This window comes from Mobula hypostoma, chromosome 13 (genome assembly GCF_963921235.1).
Source record: "Mobula hypostoma chromosome 13, sMobHyp1.1, whole genome shotgun sequence".
NCBI classification, from domain to species: Eukaryota; Metazoa; Chordata; class Chondrichthyes; order Myliobatiformes; family Myliobatidae; genus Mobula; species Mobula hypostoma.
In genome coordinates this window covers 53,342,505-53,365,090 of record NC_086109.1, presented here as the reverse complement: position 1 = coordinate 53,365,090, position 22,586 = coordinate 53,342,505, and the positions used below count along the sequence as shown (strand labels likewise).

The following is a 22,586-nucleotide window of genomic DNA, read 5'->3' as shown; positions in this document are numbered from 1 at the left end:
ACCAGGATGTTGCTGGATTGGAGGGTATGAGCTTTAAGGGCAGATAGATAAGCTTGGGTTGTTCACCCTAGGTTATCAGAGGCTCAGAGGAGAGCTGATAGAGATTTTAAAAGTCTTTGAGGCATGGATAGGGCAGGCAGTCAAAATTTTATCGGCAGGGCAGAAATGTCAACCACCAGATGGTATGATTTTAAGGTTATAGGGGACAGGCTTTTTTTATGCAGAGAGCAGTAAGTGCTTGGAATGAGTTACCAGAGAAGTAGTTTATTGGGGTTTAAGAAATTTTTGATGGGATTTAAGAGACTTTTAAATAGACACATGAATATGAAGGGAATGGAGGAACAAGGAGGATATTTAGTACAAATTGGCATCAAACTGGGAACAGCATTGTGGGTGGAATGGCCTCTCCAATGTTGTACTGTTTTATGCTCTAAACTCAAAAGTTTTTATTTGCAAATGAACACAAGACAACAGGAGGAGGCCACTAAGTCTTTCAACTCTGCCCCAATGTGATCATGACTGATTTACAGTGGCCTCAGCTCCTCCTCTGTGCCAATTGCCCCCACCCCTCTATCTGTCAAATATTTCTCCACCTCCACTTTAAATACTTCCAATGATCCAGTGTCACCACTGCAAAGGTGGAAAATTCCAGAGATCTGCCATCCTCTGGGAAAAGAAATTTCTAAACACCTCTGTATTAAATCAAAGTTCAAAGTAAACTTATAATGAAAGTATGCATATGTTTTACATATACTACCTTGAGATTCATTTTCTTGCAGGCATTTACAAGAAAAAAGAAATGAAACAGGTTATAATGAAAAACAATACACAAAGACTGACGAGCAACCAATGTTCAAAAGAAGATAAATCATGTAAATAAGAATAATACTGGGAACATGGATTGTAATGAGTCCTTGAAAGTGATTCTGTAGGTCATAGAATCAGTTCAGAGTAGCAGTCTGTGAGGTTATCCACACCGGTTCTGGAGTGTGATCATTGTAGGGTTATAATTATTCTTGAAGATGGTCGTGTAGAACAGATTCTGTACCTCCTGCGCCATAGCAGAGTGAGAAAAGGGTATGGTCTGCATGGTAGGGGGCTTTAAGGATAGATGTTGCTATCTTGTGGCTGTGCTCCATGAAAATGTACTCAATGGTGGGGTGAATTCACTACTTTCTATAGTCATTTCTGTTTCTGGCCACTGGTGTTTCCATATCAGGCCATGATGCAACCAGTTGGAATACTCTCCACTGTGCATCTATATTCAAAGCTTTTGGTGGCATGCCAAATCTATGTATACTTAAGAAAGTAGAGGTGTTGTCATGTCTTACATGCTGGTCTCAGGACAGAGTCTCTGATATGTTAATACAAAGGAACTTAAAGCTGCTGACCGTCTCTACCTCTTGAGGACTGACTCATGGACCTTCGGCTTCCTTCTTTTGTAGTTACTAATCAGCTCTTTGATTTTGCTGATGTTGAGTGAGAGTGACTAACCAATCCCTTACCCCGTAGTAATGTCCTCTTGTTCGAGACTCTATCACTGGTGAAAATATCCTAACATCTAACCTATCAAACCCACTTATGATGTTATATATTTGAATAAGGTCACCTGTCATTCTTCTGAACTCCACAAATATAGTCTCTCATCATAGGAATTAACCTAGAGAATCCTTTTTGTACAGTCTCCAGTGTTACTCCATTTGCTAAAGCGAGGGACCAAAACTGTATACTGTACTCCATGTGAGGCTGCAACGACATCCCGTACTATTGCAACATCAAACACTGAACAAGTTTGGCATCAAATATTGTGATGCAAGACAGGAACTTTTCAATGCTTTATTGTACAATTGTTCACTAAGTATATTTACATGACACTCATTTCAACATCAGTGCAATACATCAGGATGTTGCATAATTACCAGTTGTTGAAAATGTTGAAACCATGGGGGATACAGCAAGAACAATATTACCATTTTATAAAGCAACATTTACAACTGCATCATTGAAAATAGTAACAGCTTCACTATTTATCAGAAACATAGTAATTTTTCTATTCAAATCACCAAAACAGCCCATTGCTTTGTAAACATATGTGGCCTCTTCATGTGGCATAAAAAGTTCTGAATGGACCTTGAATTCCTTTGGCAACTTCTGTAAATTAACAATGCCAGTTTGCTTATGAGCTGTTTCTCTTTAATAAAATTGATTACAATGTCAGCTAGTATCATCTTCACAGTGAAGTGTCAGAAAAAGAAAATAAAACAAAGTTAATATTAATTGTTTTGCTCCTTTACGAGGAAGAATGGATGAAATAGCAGAGCAGACTTGATGGGCCAAATGGCCTAATTCTGATCCTATATCTTATGGTCTATGATCTTAATATGGACCAGTAATATGTAAAAATAGTAAATTAAGTGAAAATTGAAAGCAATGTAAATGTCATGAATAGTTACTTTAATATAAGTGTCTCAGTGTGGGGAAAATGCAACTTTCAAAAATGTAAAGTATACTAGTAAGTTTTAGGATGTAATTTAGCTGAGGTACATTAACATGCTCTGGAAAGACACAGCCCAACATTGCAGAAGTAAAGAGACAATGCTTGTCACAAATGAAGGACCAATATTTAGTGTTAAAAACCACAAAATAGCAAGTCAGTGTTAGAATTTAATCATTTAGCAAATTGCAAAATAACACAAGATACCAGGAGAAAATTCCCTTAGGTAATCTTGATTTGGCACTTTATCATTAGAATGGACTGTCTGAGATAACGTCCTCCCCATTTCATCACTGGACTAGTGGCCTGAAGTACTTCGTAATTTTCTGCACACACCTGCACATATTCAGATAAACATACCCACACATTGAAAACAGACATGCACTGAGGATAATTCTGCTGCTGTGCAGATCTCTCTTCTGCTTCTTATGTGGTTTCTTCAGTCGACCTGGTATCTGATTTGAGGCGTACAAATTCTTTGGCCACTTCGTCATTGGTCCTCTGTGAGAGTATTCTGAGAATTGTCAGGCCGGTTTCATCCATGTAAATGTTCTTGATGAGAGTGTACCACGATGCACAGCTCCCTTTCTCGGCAATATCCTTTAACTGGATGACTGTCAGTCCGATGATCCGGTCTTCTCTGGCAAAGCAGTAATCTTTCACCGTCACATGTAGTTCATAGCACTCTGGGCCATTCTCATTACTCAGAATGCTGCAAGTACAAACAAATCTTCAGTTTGGGGATCTTCTCACCCTCCCTGTTGAGCCTTCTACCACACTTACTCACATCTCACTGACTCACAATCAGGTTTATTATCACTGACCTGAAGTGAAACCTGTTGTTTTGTGGTAACAGTACAGTGCAAGGCCACTATAGCTCATAGTTTGGTCTTGATTCTCAATGGCATATCAGGAGTTGCTGAGAACACTTCACTGTGCTTTCTAAGATCTGTCTTTTTCTTCTTTCTACTTCAGATGCACAATGGGCTGGTGATTCACTGGTAACAGAAATGTTGCTCTAATGGGTCACTGCACCTCTATCACGTTATCGATCTTGTGTCCCATACCCACCTGACTGAATGGCCACGCTTACCTCTACATGCTGTGCCGTTGAGGAGCACATGGAGTACATGGTAACTTTGTGACTGGGACCACAAGAGAGAGGGAAGGCAGCCCTAGGTCAAATCACAGAGCACAGAAACAAATCTGTCATCCCACCCAGTCTACACTGACCACCAAACACTTTGTACTAATCCTATAAAATCTCATTTTCTTCCCAAGATATTCCCCAAAATTGAGAGCTGGACTGAGCCAAAAAATCTCTCATAATGACTATATTGCAAATCAGATAGAAATTAGCTTTCACCACCCACCTCAACAAAGAGCTTCAATGCATCAAAATACTACTGAAACAAGTTAACATTTAATTTTTCCAAATTCGACATCTTGATAACTCACAGGGAAAGTATGTTGGTTTTTAAAGATAGGCAGTTCTGTGCTCTGAACTTTTCATCCATTAACTGAATACTGAGCTTCCACAAATAAAAGCTCAGCCTTCAAGTCTACTACAAGGTTACAGGGTAATAGGAGGTTGTGTATTAACTGGGTTGGATTTGAATTTTAAAGTGTCTCGAGTTTCATTAGTAGATTTCATTTTGGGCTAAATTTTTCTCCAAATTGTATGCTTTGCTTTCTAGACTGTATTATCTTTGCACAGAGATACACCTTGAAGGAAATAGTTCAATTTCAAATGAACAATTAAGGAAATGCAACTAAAGAGTCAAACACACAGGCTGAATAAGAACACTTACAAGTGAAATGTCTCGTTGTATTTAGGTGACCAAACATTGTTTTTTGTCTTTGTGGCAAATTTTCTTTTTCTGTCACTGAGATTCGGTCCAATCACATGAACTTCTACAAATGGTCGGAACATAGCTGTTGTGTGCCAGATCAGCTCATTGACAGCAACAACTGTAAGGAAAGATCAAAACTCTTATAGACTTCAAATTGTCACGACTAAGTCTGTTGCATACTATACAGATGCATGGTTCATTGGTACCAGATTGGTTGTGACACTTACTTTTAACTGTAACTTTATGTTCTCCAGTACCAGGGTGAGTGAAGAGGTCTACATGAATTGACACTTCTCCCACTGAGCCATTTGTAGATTGAACTGCAAAGATACACAGTAAACAAGATGAACAAAATTAAGGAAAACTGAAATAACATCTGTAGATCTAAGCAGGGAAATTTCTAAAGCTTAGATAGAAATTCAATTTTGAAAACTCAAACTATAATAAACAATTAATCTAATTTATAAATCAATATTGTGCCAAATTTTGAGTCATTATTCCATCCATACAAACCAGCAGCCTCAGCCTGGTTCAGTGCTAATGCTTCACCTGAACAGCAACTGAGGATTTTAAGATGAATTGTGCAACATCTGAAATGAGACATCATTGTTGTGCATTTACTGAGTTGACCCGGCTGGTGGCATAGTGGCGTCAGCATCAGACTTTGGGACGAAAGGTCCCATGTTCAAATCCAGTCGGCTCCCCTGCATGCCTTCCATCCGTGCTGGGTTATGAGCTGGTGATCTCTTTGGAAACTCACCCAGCAGAAGGCAATGGCAAACCACTGCTGTAACTTGCCTCGTACGTGAATCTCTACATCAGAGAGGCATGGAGGGAAATAGTCCGCTAACCAGAGAAACTCTGGATGCGATGTACCTTTCCTTTTCTTTTACTCAGGAGGATTAAGGAACATAAAAGGGAAAGATTTGACAAGTTGGCCAAGGGAATGCAGAGCGTAAAAATCATAATCAATCAGTGCAAAAGACTACCATGAAGTTTCTGGTTATTATAGTTGAAGCTGTATATGTACAGTACGTGTGCTTGGGACTGGAAAATGGACAATATATTCTTCAGCAGAGGGACATAGCTCTATAATCGTAGGATGGATATAGTTTACATTCACCTCATGAAAATTTTAGATAACTCAAAGAAGGACAAAATTGAGATAGCCAGCATAAATTTCAAAACGGGTGACTGTTATAAAACTTCTACAACACTTTCTGGAGTTTAACAGCCATGATAGATAGAGGAACTACTGTTGATACAGAACTTTATTTTGACTTTAGGAAAACCTTTGACAAAATATCATTTGACTGTTCACTGGAGAAACCCAAGGATTTATAAATTGTAACACAAAAATGAATAGAGCAGAGAAACTATTGGAAAAGAAAAACAAAAGGAGATCGAATGGGAGAATGAGTCCTGACGAAGGGTCTCGGCCTGAAACGTCGACTGCGCCTCTTCCTATAGATGCTGCTTGGCCTGCTGCGTTTACCAGCAACTTTGATGTATGTTGCTCGAATGGGAGATAGCAGTTTCCACAAGGGATATTGACAGGCTAAGGAAATGAGCTGAGAGTGCAGTCGGAATTCAATGTCAGCAAGATTTTGGAAGTACTATCCACTAAGTCTGATCCACGAAGACCATGTTGTCTGATCATACATTGCCTCGCTGCTTCCAGGGACCTAGCTGCCAGACGTTTGATGAATAAATTTATCTACAGAATGACAATCACAGCTGAGTATTAAAATAGCGGTAAGATATTTTGAGCACAGGAAAGACACAAAATAAAAAAATGACTGCATTTTATAACAGAAGTTCCAAAATTTTCCAACATCATTTTAGAAATACAATTTTAATGAAGCTAACTACTCTAAGTTATGCCACCATCTTGCTTGTGTTTGTAGGGAAATGTTCAGTTTGGATTTGTGCATTAACTCTATACACTTCCAAACGATATGGACTTTTTCTGAAATCCTTCATTAAAATAAATTTCAGAAATAATGTATCACTAGCCCTTTTTGATTTGTTAGTGTGGCATATACATTATCTTGGGGAGCAAGATATTTGGACACTCAAAGCTGCTAAGCAGGTCGACTCGGTGGTTAAGAAAGCATACGGTGCATTAGTCTTCATCAATTGCGGGATTGAGTTTAGGAGCCAAGAGGCAATGTTGCCGCTATATAGGACCCTCGTTAGACCCTACTTGGAACACTGTACTCAGTTCTGGTCTCCTCACTACAGGAAGGATGTGGAAACCATAGAAAGGGTACAGAGGAGATTTACAAGGATGTTGCCTGGATTGAGGAGCATGCCTTATGAGAAAAGGTTGAGTGAACTCAGCCTTTTTTCCTTGGAGTGATGAAGGATGAGAGGTGACCTGATAGAGGTATATAAGATGATGACAGGCATTGATCATGTGGATAGTCAGAGGCTTTTTCCCAGGGCTGAAATGGCTAGCTCAAGAGGGCACAGTTTTAAGGTGCTTGGAAGTAGGTACAAAGGGGATATCAGGGGTAAGTTTTTTTTTAAAAATGCAGAGGGAGGTGAGTGCATGGAATGAGATGCTGGCAACAGTAGTGGAGGCGGATACGATAGGGTCTTTTAAGAGACTCCTGGACAAGTATATGGAGCTCAGAAAAATAGAGGGCAATGGTAATTTCTCATATAAGGACATGTTCGGCACAGCTTTGTGGACCGAATAGCCTGTATTGTGCTGTAGGTCTTCTATGTTTCTATACAGGGTGAGATCAGTAAAATTCACTGTGTGGGAGGGTTGGTTCAATTCTGATCAGTTATAGACCACAGCCTTGTTCACTGGCTTACAAATCCTGGAAATTCTAAAATATTTTATCTTGTAAAATGATGCTAAAGTTTTCATTGGCTGTGAGTATATTCAAGTTGACAGAAAGCTGGAAGGGGGTGATAGATGACTTCTCAGAATCAGTTCACACCACAAGGCCAAATGTAATGCTTCATCAAATACTGAGATGTCTCTCCTTAATCATACTCCATGTTGTTAACTGAAGTAATGTGTTTCTACATATCAGAAATCCTGCAGTATTGTGAAGTCACTTGCACATTATTTCTCTGGATGAGCTCTGAGGGCTCTATGATTTACTGCAGTTGCAGGAGCACGGAACAACACCTTTTACAGCTGCACAGTTGAAGCTTTTTGTATATTGTAAATGCCTGATAGGTTTAGAACATTTCTGACTGACTACTGACACAATCATTCTGGAATAATGTTTTACAGTACATTCATCTCCTTTCTACATGCTAAATACAGATACTTCCTGGGAACATTTGGTAATATTTACTTATATTCAACTGCATTCATTGTGGATATATCCAAATGTTGGAATGACACTTGACCTGTTTATTTTGAACAGTCTAATGAGACATATTGTAGTATCTTTACACTGCCCTTTTACCTTTTTTGCAAAGCTATACACTTCATATAGCACTGATCAGTCTTTACATACTCAGACAGCACATCCAACCTAAACTGAATCAGAACATTTTGCTGATGTATTTAGATGACTGGTTCTTTTCTTTACCATCTTAAACCTTCAAAATGTCTGTTTCAGGGCTGATGCAAAGCAGGGCTATGTTTTTATTAACGACCTGGATGTGGGGGTAGAAGGGTGGGTTGGCAAGTTTGCAGATGACACAAAGGTTGGTGGTGTTGTAGATAGTGTAGAGGATTGTCAAAGATTGCAGAGAGACATTGATAGGATGCAGAAGTGGGCTGAAAAGTGGCAGATGGAGTTCAACCCGGAGAAGTGTGAGGTGGTACACTTTGGAAGGACAAACTCCAAGGCAGAGTACAAAGTAAATGGCAGGATACTTGGTAGTGTGGAGGAGCAGAGGGATCTCGGGGTGCATGTCCACAGATCCCTGAAAGTTGCCTCACAGGTGGATAGGGTAGTTAAGAAAGCTTATGGGATGTTAGCTTTCATAAGTCAAGGGATAGAGTTTAAGAGTCATGATGTAATGATGCAGCTCTATAAAACTCTGGTTCGGCCACACATGGAGTACTGTGTCCAGTTCCGGTCACCTCACTATAGGAAGGATGTGGAAGCATTGGAAAGGGTACAGACGAGATTTACCAGGATGCTGTCTGGTTTAGAAAGTATGCATTATGATCAGAGATTAAGGGAGCTAGTGCTTTACTCTTTGGAGAGAAGGAGGATGAGAGGAGACATGATAGAGGTGTACAAGATAATAAGAGGAATAGATAGAGTGGATAGCCAGCGCCTCTTCCCGAGGGAACCACTGCTCAATATAAGAGGACATGGCTTTAAGGTAAGGGGTGGGAAGTTCAAGGGGGATATTAGAGGAAGGTTTTTTACTCAGAGAGTGGTTGGTGCGTGGAATGCACTGCCTGAGTCAGTGGTGGAGGCAGATACACTAGTGAAGTTTAAGAGACTACTGGACAGGTATATGGAGGAATTTAAGGTGGGGGCTTATATGGGAGGCAGGGTTTGAGGGTCGGCACAACATTATGGGCTGAAGGGCCTGTACTGTGCTGTACTATTCTATGTTCTATGTTTCCTGGGCTTTTGGCAATCCTGCACACTTTCACTTTGTACAACTCCATCTCGCTGCAATCAATCAACTTCAGGGAAAGACAGGAATGTACTTACTGAAACAAAATAACCAGCTCGTCAGTTCCTTGAGATATTTATCTATTTTCAGCTGAACTCATTGTAAAGCACAGACTATTTTCTAAACAGGGAACACATTCAGAAATTGTAAGTAAAAAGGGATATGGGTGTCGTTGTGCAGGATTCCCTCAAGGTTAACTTGCAGGTTGAATCAGTTCTAAGGAAGGTTCTTAGCATTGTCACTGATCCCTCCCATCCGTCCAACAATCTCTTTGACCCCTTACCACCAGGAAGGAGGTACTATAGCTGAGGTAGCTGGCTTACAAACAAAGGCAATGTGTAGTGAGGAGAGGCTGTGATACAGCAAAATTGCAGTCAGCAGGATGAATTTCAATGTAAAAGGTGGACAAAATTGAAAAGTGTGAATACTGGACAGAAGGTATTGTAATTGAATGCACACAGTATACCCAGTAAGGTAGATGAATTTATAACACAGTTGCAGATTGGCAGGTATGATGTTGTAGGTATTACTGATTCATGGCTGAAAGAAGATTATAGCTGGGAGCTGAGTATCCAAGGATACACATCATGTCAAAAGGACAGACAGGAAGGCAGAAGGGGTAGCGTTGATCTGTTGGTTAAAACAAAAGTGAAATCAAGTCATTAGAAACAGGTGACATAGGGTTGGAAGGTGTTGTATCACTGTGGATAGAACTTAAGAACTGCAAGGGTAAAAAAAAACCCTGATGGGAGTTTTATACAGACCCCCAAACAGTAGTAAGAAACTAGTCTACAAATTACGACAGGAGTCAGAAAGTGCATGCCAAAAGGGCAATGTTACAATAGTCAGGGGGATTTCAATATGCAGGTAGAATGGGAAAATCAGGTTGGTGCTGGATTCCAAGAGGGGGAATTTCTATGAGACGGCTTCTTATAGCAGCTCGTGGTTGAACTCCCTAGGGGATCAGCTATTTTGGATTGGGTGTTGTGCAATGAACCATAATTGATTAGAGAGCTTAAGTTAAACGAATCCTTAGGGGCAAGTGATCATAACATTATCCATTTCACCAGGAAATTTGAGAAGGAGAAGCAATACAGTGGAGTAAAGGGAATTACAGAGGCATGAGAGAGGAGTCGGCCAGAATTGATTGGAAAAGAACACTGGCAGGATGACAGCAGAACTGCAATGGCTGGATCTGCATCTGGAAGCAATTTGGAAGGTATAGGATATATACATCCCAAACAGGAAGAAGTATTCTCAAGGAAAGGTAACACAACTGTGGCTAAGAAGAGAAGTCAAAGCCAACATAAAAGCCAAAGACACAGCACATATTAGAGCAAAAATTAATGGGAAGTTAGAGAATTGGGAAGCTTTTAAAAACTAACAGAAGGCAACTAAAAAAGTCATTAAGATGAAATACGTGAGTAAGCCAGCCAATAATATTAAAGAGGATATCAAGTGTTTCTTCAGACACACAGAGTGTAAAAGAGAGGTGAAAGTGGATATTGGACTGCTGGAAGCTGATGCTAGAGGTAGTAATGTGGGACAAGGAAATGGAGGACAAACTGAATAAGTATTTTGCATCAATCTTCACTGTGGAAGACACCAACAGTATGGCGGAAGTTCCTGATGTCAGGAATCATGAAGTATGTGAAGCTACTGTTACTAGAGAAAAGGCTCTTGAGAAACTGTAAGGTCTGAAGGTAGTTAAGTCACCCAGATAAGATGGTGTACACCACAGGGTTCTGAGCGAGGTGTCTGAAGAGATTGTGGAGGGATTAGTAATGATCTTTCAAAAACAGTAGATTCTGGAATGGTTCTGGAAAACTGGAAAATAGAAAATGTCACTCCACTCTTCAAGAAGGGAGAGAGGCAGAACAAAAGAAACTATAGGCCACACACATCAAAGTTGCTGGTGAACGCAGCAGGCCAGGCAGCATCTCTAGGAAGAGGTACAGTCGATGTTTCAGGCCGAGACCCTTCGTCAGGACTAATTGAAGGAAGAGTTAGTAAGAGATTTGAAAGTGGGAGGGGGAGGGGGAGATCCAAAATGATAGGAGAAGACAGGAGGGGGAGGGATGGAGCCAAGAGCTGGACAGGTAATTGGCAAAGGGGATATGAGAGGATCATGGGACAGGAGGCCCAGGGAGAAAGACAAAGGGGGTGGGGGAACCCAGAGGATGGGCAAGGGGTATAGTCAGAGGGACAGAGGGAGAAAAAGGAGAGTGAGAGAAAGAATGTGTGTATAAAAACAAATAACGGATGAGGTACGAGGGGGAGGTGGGGCATTAGCGGAAGTTAGAGAAGTCGATGTTCATGCCATCAGGTTGGAGGCTACCCAGACGGAATATAAGGTGTTGTTCCTCCAAACTATAGGCCAGTTAGTCTGACCTCAATAGTTGGGAAGACGTTGAAATCGATTATTAAGGATGAGAACTCAGGAAACTTGGAGGCACATGATAAAATAGGCCGTAAACAGTATGGTTTTCTCAAGGGTAAAACTTGTCTGACTAATATTTTGGAATTCTTTGAAGAAATAACAAGCAGGATAGACAAAGGAAAATCAGTTGACGTTGTGTACTTGGATTTTAAGACAAGGTGCCACACATGATGCTGCTTAACAAGTTTTACAGGAAAGACTCAAGGTATTGATTAGCAGGAGGCAAAGAGTGGGAATAAATGGAGCCTGTTCTGGTTAGCTGCTGGTGACTAGTGGTGTTCCACAGAGGTCTGTATTGGGACTGATTCTTTTTATGTTATACGTCAATGATTTGGATGATGGAATTGATGGTTTTGTTGCAAAGTTAGCCCATGATATGAAGATAGGTGGGAGGGACAGGTAGTTTTGAGGAGGTAGAGAGGCTACGGAAGGAGTTAAACAGATTAGGAGAATGGGAAAGAAATGGCAGATGGAATACAGTGTTGGGAAGTGGCCATACAGTTTGTTAGAAGAAATGAAAGGGTTGATTATTTGCAGTACGAGAGAAAATACAAAAAATTGAAGTGCAAAGGGTCAAGAAAGCACTGGTGTAGCCTCACTTGCGAGTATTGTGAGAAGTTTTGGGCCCCTTATCTTAGAAAGGATGGTAATGTGGTTAACTGGATCAGTAAATTTGAGGATGACACCAAGGTTAAGGGTAGAGTGAATGGTAAGGATCAGCTGAAAAAAATAGGTTGAAAAATGGCAGATGGCATTTAATGCAGACAAGTGTGAGATACGCACTTCAGTAGGACCAACCAGGGTAGGTCTTACACAGTAAATGTTAGGGTGCTGAGGAGTGCGGTAGAGTAAAGGGATTTGGGAATACAGGTCCATAATTTGTTGAAAGTGGCATCACAGGTAAATCAAGTTGTAAAGAAAGCTTTTGGCACTTTGGCCTTCAAAAATCAAAATACAGAGTACAGGAGATGGGATGTTATGTTGAAGATGTACAAGACATTGGTAAGGCCTAATTTGGAGCATTATGTGCAGTTCTGGTCACCTACTTACAGGAAAGACATAAATAAAGTTTAAAGAGTATAGAGAAAATTTACAAGGATGTTGCTGGGACTGGAAGACCTGAGTTATAAGGAAAGATTGAATAGGTTAGGACTTTATTCCTTAGAACAGAGAGGATTAAAAGGAGATTTGACAGAGGCATAAAAAATTATGAGGGGTATAGATAGGGTAAATGCAAACAGGCATTTTCAACTGAGGTTGGGTAGGACTACAACTAAAGACCATGGGATGGTAGGGCTATGGAGGGCTATGGTCCTGGTGCAGGTTGATGGTAGTAGGCAGTTTAAATAGCTTGGCATAGACTAGATAGGCCGAAGGGCTTGATTTGGGGCTGTACTTTTCTATGACTCTATGACTACCATTTAAATTGATGCTGTAAATGAGCAGTATTTATTTAGTATTAAGTTACTGCTTCCTATCTGCAGTGTCAGCATTCGCTTTCAGCTTGAGAGTATTATTTGAGAGTATTAACTACGCACAGAGTGGCAAGCCCCATGCAAGCAGAAATTTGTTGGTCAGATGGAGGAGAAATTAAAGAACAGAAGACCAAACTTTAAGCAATGATGGCTAATGAAAGTTGATACGACTGTGAATGAATTGACAACCATGCTGGAACTAACTGCAGGAGTGGAGAGATTCAGCAGATATTGAGCTTCATACTGCTATTGATACAACCTCACTCTACAACAGCAGTTTCTACTGATTGATAAGCACCTAGTTCTATAATTCTTTTGAGGTGCTGAAAATCTCAAGGCTCAATCTCATGCTCTTTACTATTATGTTGAAATCAGATTCTCACACTTGCATTGATGTTTTTGGTGCCTTTTGAGTTCATTATAAAGTGTTACATGGAATTGGTGGACTTGATCACCAAAGATCTCCAAGAAGCTGACAAGTGATACCTCTATTGTGTCAGGCAGTAGAATTTACCCCCGATGAGTGCACAAGCCCTGTTCCAGATGAGTTAACAATCCCCATGGCTTTGTAGGAGACACCAATGATCAACTGATTTCCTCTACAACATTTTTTACTTTATCACAGCTATATTTCCCTGGACCTCTTCATATCCACTTTCAGGCACAACTTTGTGAATGCAGTGGAAAAGAACAAAAGATTTATGAATCCTAATAGATGAGTTTATGTAATTGTTTCTATTGCAGTGTTTCTAGGAGACATAAGGAACTGCAGATGCTGGAAAATTTGAGTAGGTCAAACAGTATCTGTGAGAGAAAAGAAATTGTTTACGTTTCATGTGACAATCTTTCATTAGGACTGAGGATGGAGAGGTGAGATTGCCAGTATACAGAGTGGTAAGACAGAGACCAGAGGTGATTGGTGGACTAAGTGACATGGATGGACAATGGGCAGGTTGAGTCAAAAGGGGGAGGGTGATGCAGGCAGGTGGGTGATACAAGAGGTAGACACAAAGACAAAGGGCAGATGGAGTCAGAACCAGTGGGTGAGTCAGTGAGTAAAATGTGTGGCTGGAGCTAGGAAGAGAAGGGGACAAAATGGGTAATGGTATGGGGGCTGAATTGTGAGTGTGGAATAGAGGAGAACAGGGGACTGGATGAGGATTGGAAGGAGGGAGGGTGGGAAGGGAGTGTTTGGGTATCTGATGGGGAGAACCAGAGGTGTGAGTTAAGTGAAATTCTGCCTGGTAGTCACAAGCCAATGACATGCCATCTTTGTGACTGCGCAAGTCAGAATATGAAGTGCTGTCCCTCTTGTTTGCACTGTGCCTCATTCTGGCAGCAGAAAGAGCTGAGGGTGGACAGGCTGATGTGGGATTTGAAATGACATGCAACTAGGAACAATGAATGGAGAGCAGCGGCTTTGTAGAATAGATGCCCAGTTTATTCTTGGGGCTCACTAATGTAGCGCAGGCCACATTGGCCGAAGTGAATAAAGTAGATGAGGTTGGAGGGGCTTAGAATAAATATCTGTCTTCTCACCAGGAAAGTGGTGAGAGAGGAGCTATAGCAGGGGTGGCCAACCTTTTACCTTCCTTGCGTCAATTTTTTTTCACGCATGAGTTCGGATGCGGCATACAACTCTTGTACCCCCACAATCCTTGTAAAAATGTTAATATAGAACTTGTGCATGAAAAAATTGACGCATGGAATGTAAAAGGTTGGCCACTCCTGAGCTATAGGATAGGCATTCCTGCAGTCACAGGGGAAAATGCCAGGGTTAGGGAGGTTTCAGTATGGAGTGATAAATGGACCAGGGAGTCACAAAGGGAGTGGTCTCTGTGGAAGATGGAAAGGGGCAGGAAGGAGAAGTGGTTGGTTGAGGGACCTGGATCTCACTGTAGTTGGCAGAATTGATGAAGGTTTCTTCTCTTACCAGCACACCTAACAAATGGTACGAGACTTTAAAAGCCATGAAAACAGTTTGTTAATGCAGGCAAATCACTGCATAAACACAAAACTATAAAACGTACAAATTATAGCTGAAAATAAAATCATAGAAGTCACTGATTCATGAAAAGGTCTTCCAGAATAACACGATGAAAGGCAGAACTGAAATGTTACTATTCATTTACAATTTTACTGACGGATGATTTTATTGCAACCCTCTCACTGGGCTCGTATACCAACAGCTCATTAGGTAACTCTGCTAACAGCCACATGACTCAGCAGTGAGAAGGCCACCTTTCATAAGCAATATACTTCTAGGGTCGGTATGATTTGGGGTTCAACCAAATAGTAAAGTTGGGATATTCTGGTGAGGAACATTGTTTGTAGCGAATGCTGTGTAACTACTGCCCCATACAGTGTTATCATTTGCCAGGACATGACAGATCGTATACCAGCATAACATTATAAAGACAGTATATTCACCAATATTTCAACCTTATCAAACAGTTAACAGGGAAAAGAAAAGAAAAAGGGCCCATTACAGTTAAACAGTCCAATGTGCACATAAAAGTTGGAGTTCGTTTCTGAAGTAATTGGGTGCTTCACTTTGATAATTCACACACTGAACCATTCTGTACAAACAGCCACTGTTCAAACTTTCCTTGAAGACCATTTTGAACAAACTGGCTCAACAGGAGTATTGGCACTTCCTCCTTTGCACTACTCATCTATGCCAAGCACTTCTTACAAAGGGGTCTCTGCTTTGAACAGCATTCAGCGGGCATCTTCCATTGTGCCTCTTTCCATAACCCCCCCCGCCCCCAAATACCCCAAACCAGACCACTGTCCTTCAGAAATCCCATTCCCCCAGGTCTCAAGAATCTTCCACTGTATCCCACAGGGCAGATAGTTAAAATATGGAGCAAAACAACCCTGATTCACTGGCATAACATTTTTAAGATGGACAACATGGCTCCTTATCTTTAGCCGAAACCCTCTTACTAGTAGGAAACACTGTTTTTGTGGAAAACTGCTAAAATAAAATACCTCACAGCATAGCAGTAGAAACCTTGACCATGGAATTATTTATGGTTATTTACTGTTAACTTTAGAAGAAGACGCTGATGGGTATGTGTAAAGGAGCCTTGCATGTGAAATCTACCTTACTTGAAAAGTATATTGTGAACTACTTTTTAAAAATAATTACAAGTATTTTTTCTTTAATTAGAGACAGCCAAAACCATCTGACATTGGATCATGTTTGTGTACTATATTGTCCAATTTCTGTGGAGAAGAAATGTGAATAAAAACTAAGAATTTAGTGGATCGATCACAAAATCTGTGTTCCTATGTCTTGATGGTTTTGAACACTGGACAAGTGCAGTGATGTTTAAGACATCCGGGATTTTCAATCCAGTGCCACACCCTGAGAAACTTTCCAACAGCCCCTGAACCCTGCCTGTGTGCAGTTATAGACACCCAACCACATACCTCCGAACAGGTCAGTGCAGGAATGCAACTCCATTCTTGACTCCAACAAAGGGCATTGGACAACACAAGTAATTATAGCAATGCCGCCCACTGCAAGACTTTCAAAACATGTCCAAGAGACTAACCTTCTTCTTTACTAAGGACTGTTGATTTAAGTGATTCCCAGAAACAAAATATCTGCCAATTTCTATTATGAATAAGTTTCCATTAGTGTCATAGACTCATAGAACACTACAGCACAGAAACAGACCCTTTGGCTCATCTGGTTCATAATGAACTGTTTTCAGCTTAGTTTATTGTCCACACTGGACCATAGCGCACAAATAACCATCACATCCAAACTTTTCTTAAATGATACAATCAATCCTGCATCCACTATTTCCTCTGGCAGCTTGTTCCACACTTACACCACCCTCTGAATGAAAAGATCCCCCCCCCCCAGGTTCCTCTTAAATATTTCACCTTTTACCTTTAACCTGATCTCCAGTTCAGGTCACATCCACCTCAGTGGGGAAAAATCTGCTTGGATTTACCCTATCTATACCCCTCAAAATTTTGTATATCTCTATCAAATCTTCCCTCATTCTCCTAAGCTCCAGGTACACATGACATAACTAAACCCACCATTAAATCCCATTTCTCCCATTTGCACCAATTATCAGAGACTATGACACAACAACATCCCAACTGATAATCACACACCAAGTGACAATTACACCCCAACCAATCACAGCTCTTGATACAACTACATTCCAATGAACAATCACAGGCCCTGACACAAATGCCTAGTTAGAGTGAATATACAGACCTTAGAACAGAAGGATGTTCTTTTAGAAGAGAGATGAGGATGAATTTCTTCAGCTGGAGAGTGATGAATCTGTGGAATTTACTGCCACAGGTGGCCATGGAAGCAAAGTGATTAGGGATATTATACCATACGGCATAGGAGTAGAATTAGGCCATTTTGCCCATTGAGTCTGCTCCATTCTTCAATCATGGCTGATCCTTTTTTCCCTCCTCAGTCCCACTCCCTGGCTTTCTCCGCATCTCTGCTTTAAATGGACACCCCTCTATCCTGACTCTTGTCCTAGACTCCCCCACCATTGGAAACATCTTTTCCACATCTACTCTGTCTAGGCCATTCAACATTTGAAAGGTTTCAATGAGATCCCCCGTCATCCCTCTAAATTCCAGCAAGTAAAGCTATCAAACATTCCTTGTATGATAACTGTTTCATTCCTGGAATCATCCTTGTGAAACTCCTCTGAACCCGCTCCAATACCAGCACATCTTTTCTTAGATGAGGATCCCAAAACTGTTTGCAATACTCAAGGTGAGGCCTCACCAGTGCCTTATAAAGTCTCAGCATCACATCCCTGCTCTTGTATTCTAGACCTCTTGAAATGAATGCTAACATTGCATTTTCCTTCCTCACCACTGACTCAACCTGAAAGTTAACCTTTAGGCTGTTCTGCACAAAAACTCCCAAGTGCCTTTGCATTTCAGATTTCTCGATTTTCTCCCATTTAGAAAATAGTCTGCACATTTATATCTACTACCAAAGTGCATGTCCATGCATTTTACAAAACAGTATTTCATTTGCCACTCTCTTGCCCACTCTCCTAATCTGTCTCAGTCCTTCTGCAGCCTGTTTCCTCAATACTACCTCTCCACCAATCTTCATATCATCTCCAAACTTGGCCACAATACCATCCATTCTATCATCTAAATCACTGATATACAGCATAAAAAGAAGCAGTCCTAACACCGACCCCTGTGGAACACGATTAGTCACTGGCAACCAACCAGAAAAGGATCCTTTTATTCCCACTCACTGCCTCCTATCAATCAGCCAATACTCTAACCGTGCCAGTAACTTTCCTATAGTACCACGGGCTCTTTATACCATGGCACATGATAACCCTCGTATATTATTTATAGTAGAGGTTGATAAATTCTGGATTAGTAAGGGCATCAAAGGTTATAAGGAGCAGGGAGGAGAAGGGGTTGGGGGGGAATAAATGACCTAGGATTGAATGGCAGAGACTTGATGGGGTGAATGGCCTAAATCTGCTCCTATTTCTTACAGTTCAACCACACCTCAACAAACAATCACAGCTCCCAAACACTCTCCACACCAAGTCTTCTGCATTCCCAACCAAAAGTAGTTCTCCACTTTAATTCCAATCACTTTTTCAGACTGGAAGTTGAGAATGTCCCTTCACATATGTCAATACCCATGTGGGGCTGACTTTCCTTTAAAACATTTGGAGTTTTAACTAAGGGAACAATTTTTTGTCAGTTCTTCAATGTCCCTGTTTCCTGTAAGCAGAAATTAGAGGCTTCCAACTGACCAGTTTGCTCTTGGAAACTGTAGCACAACATTGGCATTTATAAAAGGGCATTCATTCCCATCATTTTTGAGCCACAGCTTATGTATTTTGCTATGGCTGACATCAAAGGTCCCGTTAGAAAAGACTGTGAAAAGCACAGATGTTATACAACATACTTCCCAGTACTTCTTTGGATTTAACAAACATGTCTGGAGCCTACAAGCATTTAACCTTTCCCAAGCAGAACCCAAGCTCTGTGAAGGAGGGCTAAAACTGAAGCATGTACTAAACAGTCTAAAGTTCTCGATTGAACAGCGATTTCTCAAACTTCTGGTAATTGTTCCCCCCCACCACCATTCCCATTCCCATTTCCCTCTCTCACCTTATCTCCTTACTTGCCCATCACCTGCCTCTGGCGCTCCTCCTGCTTCCCTTGTACTACTTCTTCCCCTCCCTCCACCTTCTTACTCTAATTTCTCATTTTTTTTTCCAGTCCTGATGAAGGGTCCTGGCCAGAAATGTCGACTGCTTACTTTTTTTCATACATGCTGCCTGGTCTGTTGAGTTCATCCAGCATTTTGTGCGTGCTGTTTGAAGTTCTCTGCTCTTAGTCTGTTAAGGTGTCTTTCTGCAGCCTGCCTCAGGACTGATTCACATTTCATCACTTGAAATTTCCATATTTGCCTACAGGTACAAACTAAATCCAGTGCAGATGGTTTGTACTTCTAATTATTAGAAATACTCTTTTAACAATGAGATAAACATTAATTAGTTCCATTCAACCACTTGCATCAGATATTAAATATAACAAGCATAAAATATTATTTCTTCAGGTTTTTAGAAGTTTTGGGTTATTTCAAATATATCAAATTTTTTTTGGTTTTTTGCTTTTACTCCTAATCAGACAATCTTTCCCATTCTTTATTACTTATTATGCAAGGGATTGACACTGAAGCATATGCTTTATATCCATCTCCTCAGATCCTCCTGGGTTTATTTCCTAATCCTTAAAGCTAATTGTGTTGGTTAATCAGGTCGCACATTCTCCAACAATAGGTTCTTCTAGTAATGTTGTGCATCAATACTGCTCGTTGTCAAATGTGGTCTGAGTCTAACCAGCAGCAGGCAATGACTATTACCTTGGCAAACAACAAGTTCTGCTTCCATATTAAAGGTACTGACTTTTGAGTAGTATGCTGTCAGGAGGTCATCAATGTCCTGTGTGTGGACTATATTGACTCAGTCAGAGATGCGAATCTTGTACATCATGGTAACGATGGTTAAAACACTCCAATTGGAAGCGGAGCTTAGGAAGATGATGGTGCCTAATGGTGACTCCTTTGCTTGCATCTTTGGAAAAAGCTCTATTTCTATCTTTAATATCTCCTTTTTTTCCCTTTCAAGGTTCTTTTGAAGACCCTGACCTTAAGTTACATGATGACTTCGGTTCCTTGCAGAAATGGGACCCGCTCTTTGGGCCTCATGACTGGCCACTTTTCAGTATGCCAAGGATGTGGCCTGGAAGACTAGTGCACCTTCAGGGTGCCGGATTTTTGTGTCTCTGGAGGACGGCGGATTCAGGGCTGGTGCCCCCACTGTCGACTGATGCGTTGCAGGAGAACAAGGAAGATCGGAAGCAGTGGGCTGGCTGCTGGCTGTGTGCCCAGAGACCCGAGTTCTTTGGGCACAGGTCATGGAAAAAGCAACGCAACAGACTTTGAACACCATAAATCAGTGAGTTGCTTTGTTATATTTCCCCTCTCGCTGTGAAATGGGGGCACCTCTTTTTCCCTTATTAGACAGAGAGAGAGCCTGTGGTATGTCGAATTACTGGGTGAACGGGTGAACGAGTAGTCTTTGGGGTACTGCAAGTCTGTGTCTTTATTAACGCTTTGCTGCATGCTTGAGTGCTCAGTGTGGGGGGGGGTCATTGCTTTGCTGCTGCTTACATGTGGGAGTGGGAGGGGAGAGTGGGGGGGCTTTGCGGTTCTAACATTTAACTGTCATTCATTCTTTGTTTTCACTCCTCATTCACTCCTTTGTTTTCGTGGATGTTTACAAAGAAAAACAACTTCATGATGTATATTGTATATGTCTCTAATATTAAATGTAACTATTTGAAACCTGTTGAATATGCTTTGCACATGGCAAATGTGCTGTTAATAATTCAGTATAGTTTCCCCAAGACAATTCTCTGTATGAGCAAATATCACCAGCCTTCCCTCGTAACAAATGAGTTCTGTCTTTACAGATGACCATAAGTTGGAAAACTATACAAATATCATTCAATATGGTAACCGTACCTCCACAGTGTTTTAAAGAATGACATTAAGAACACCTGAGACTGATAAGAAAGAACAAGTGGGACGAGGGAACGAAAACTAGTTCTGCCGTTCATAGGAATAATTGTATGTATGTTTGTTGGACTTGGGAATTTAAAATTATGGGAGCTCAATTGTATGTCCATAAGTTTGGATGTCTCAGTAGTATAGCAGTTTGCATGATACTATTACGTCTCAGTGTGTTCCAGAGTTTGGAGTTCAATTATTGTGCCACTCTGTAAGTCAAAGCTAATATAAAAACAAAAGAGGGCATACAACAAAGCAAAAATTAGCAGGAAGATTGAGGATTGGAAAGCTTTTAAAAACCAACAGAGAGCAACTTAAAGAATCATTAGAAGGGAAAAGATGAAACATGAAAGCAAGCTAGTAAACAATATCAAAGTGGAAGCTTCTCCAAGTATGTAAAAAATAAGAGCGAGAGATGAGGGTGGATATAGGACTGCTAGAAAATGAGGCAGGAGAAATAATAACAAGGGACAAGGAGATGGCAGATGAACTAAATGAGTATTTTGCATCAGTCTTCACTGTGGAAAACACTAGCAGTGTGCCAGATGTTGAAGGGTGTGAGGGAAGAGAAGTGGGTGCAGTTACTATTACAAGGGAGAGGTGCTCTAAAAGCTGTAAGACCTAGAGTACATAAGTCACCCGGACCTGAAGAACTGCATGCTAGGGTTCTAAAAGAATTAGCGGTAGAGGTTGTGGAGGCATTAGTGATGATCTTTCAAAATATTGGACTCTGGCGTGGTGCCAGAGGACTGGAAAATTGCAAATGTCACTTCACTTTAAGAAAGGAGGAAGGCAGAAGAAAGGAAATTATTGACCAGTTAGCCTGACCTCAGCAGTTGGGAAGATGTTGGAGTCAGTTGTTAAGGATGAGGTGATGGAGTACTTGGTGACACAGGACAAGATGGGACAAAGTCAGCATGTTCCTTAAGGGAAAATCTTGCCTCACAAACCTGTTTGAATTCTTTGAGGAGATTACAAGTAGGCTAGATAAAGGGGATGCAATGGATGTTGTATATTTGGACTTTCTGAAGGCATTTGACAAGGTGCCACACATGGGGCTGCTTACCAAGTTAAGAGCCCATGGTATTACAGTGAAGTTACTAACATGATTAGAACATTGGCTGATTGGTAGGAGGCAATGAGTGGGTATAAAAGGGCCCTTGTTTCATTGGCTTCTAGTGACTAGTGGTATTCCACAGGCATCGGTGTTGGAACCACTTCTTTTCATGCTCTGGGTCTGTACTCACTGGAATTTAGAACGATGGGGGGGGGGAATCTCAATGAAACCTTTCGAATGTTGAAAGGCTTATACAGAGTAGGTATGGAAAGGATGTTTCCCTTGGTGGGGGAATCTGTGACCAGAGGACACAGCATCAGGATAGAGGGTCGTCCAGAGATGCAAAGAAGGTGGTAAATTTGTGGAATTTGTTACCACGGGCAGCTGTGGAGGCCAGGTTGTTAGGTCTATGTATGGCAGATTGATAGGTTCTTGATTGGACCCGGTATCCAAGGTTATGGGGAGAAGACCGGGGAGAGGGCCTGAGGAGGGGTCACAAAGATTCAGCCGTGATTGAATGGCAGACTCAATGGGCCA

The 22,586-nt window shown here is 41.1% G+C and overlaps 1 protein-coding gene across 4 annotated transcripts in view; it reads right to left on the bottom strand.

Annotated features, from left to right (window-relative positions):
* Positions 1 to 1,619: 1,619 nt before the first annotated feature.
* The window catches only part of LOC134355592 (protein unc-13 homolog A-like), a 1,022,883-nt gene continuing 1,001,916 nt past the window's right edge, over positions 1,620 to 22,586 (bottom strand). For all 4 annotated transcript variants that reach the window (XM_063065696.1, XM_063065695.1, XM_063065693.1 and 1 more), the window contains 3 exons: positions 4,575 to 4,667; positions 4,306 to 4,465; positions 1,620 to 3,206 (listed from right to left, as the gene is read on the bottom strand). In XM_063065696.1, coding sequence (XP_062921766.1) covers positions 2,921 to 3,206; positions 4,306 to 4,465; positions 4,575 to 4,667 — 539 coding nt within the window. In that variant the 3' untranslated portion in view covers positions 1,620 to 2,920. The remainder of the gene's footprint in view (positions 3,207 to 4,305; positions 4,466 to 4,574; positions 4,668 to 22,586) is intronic.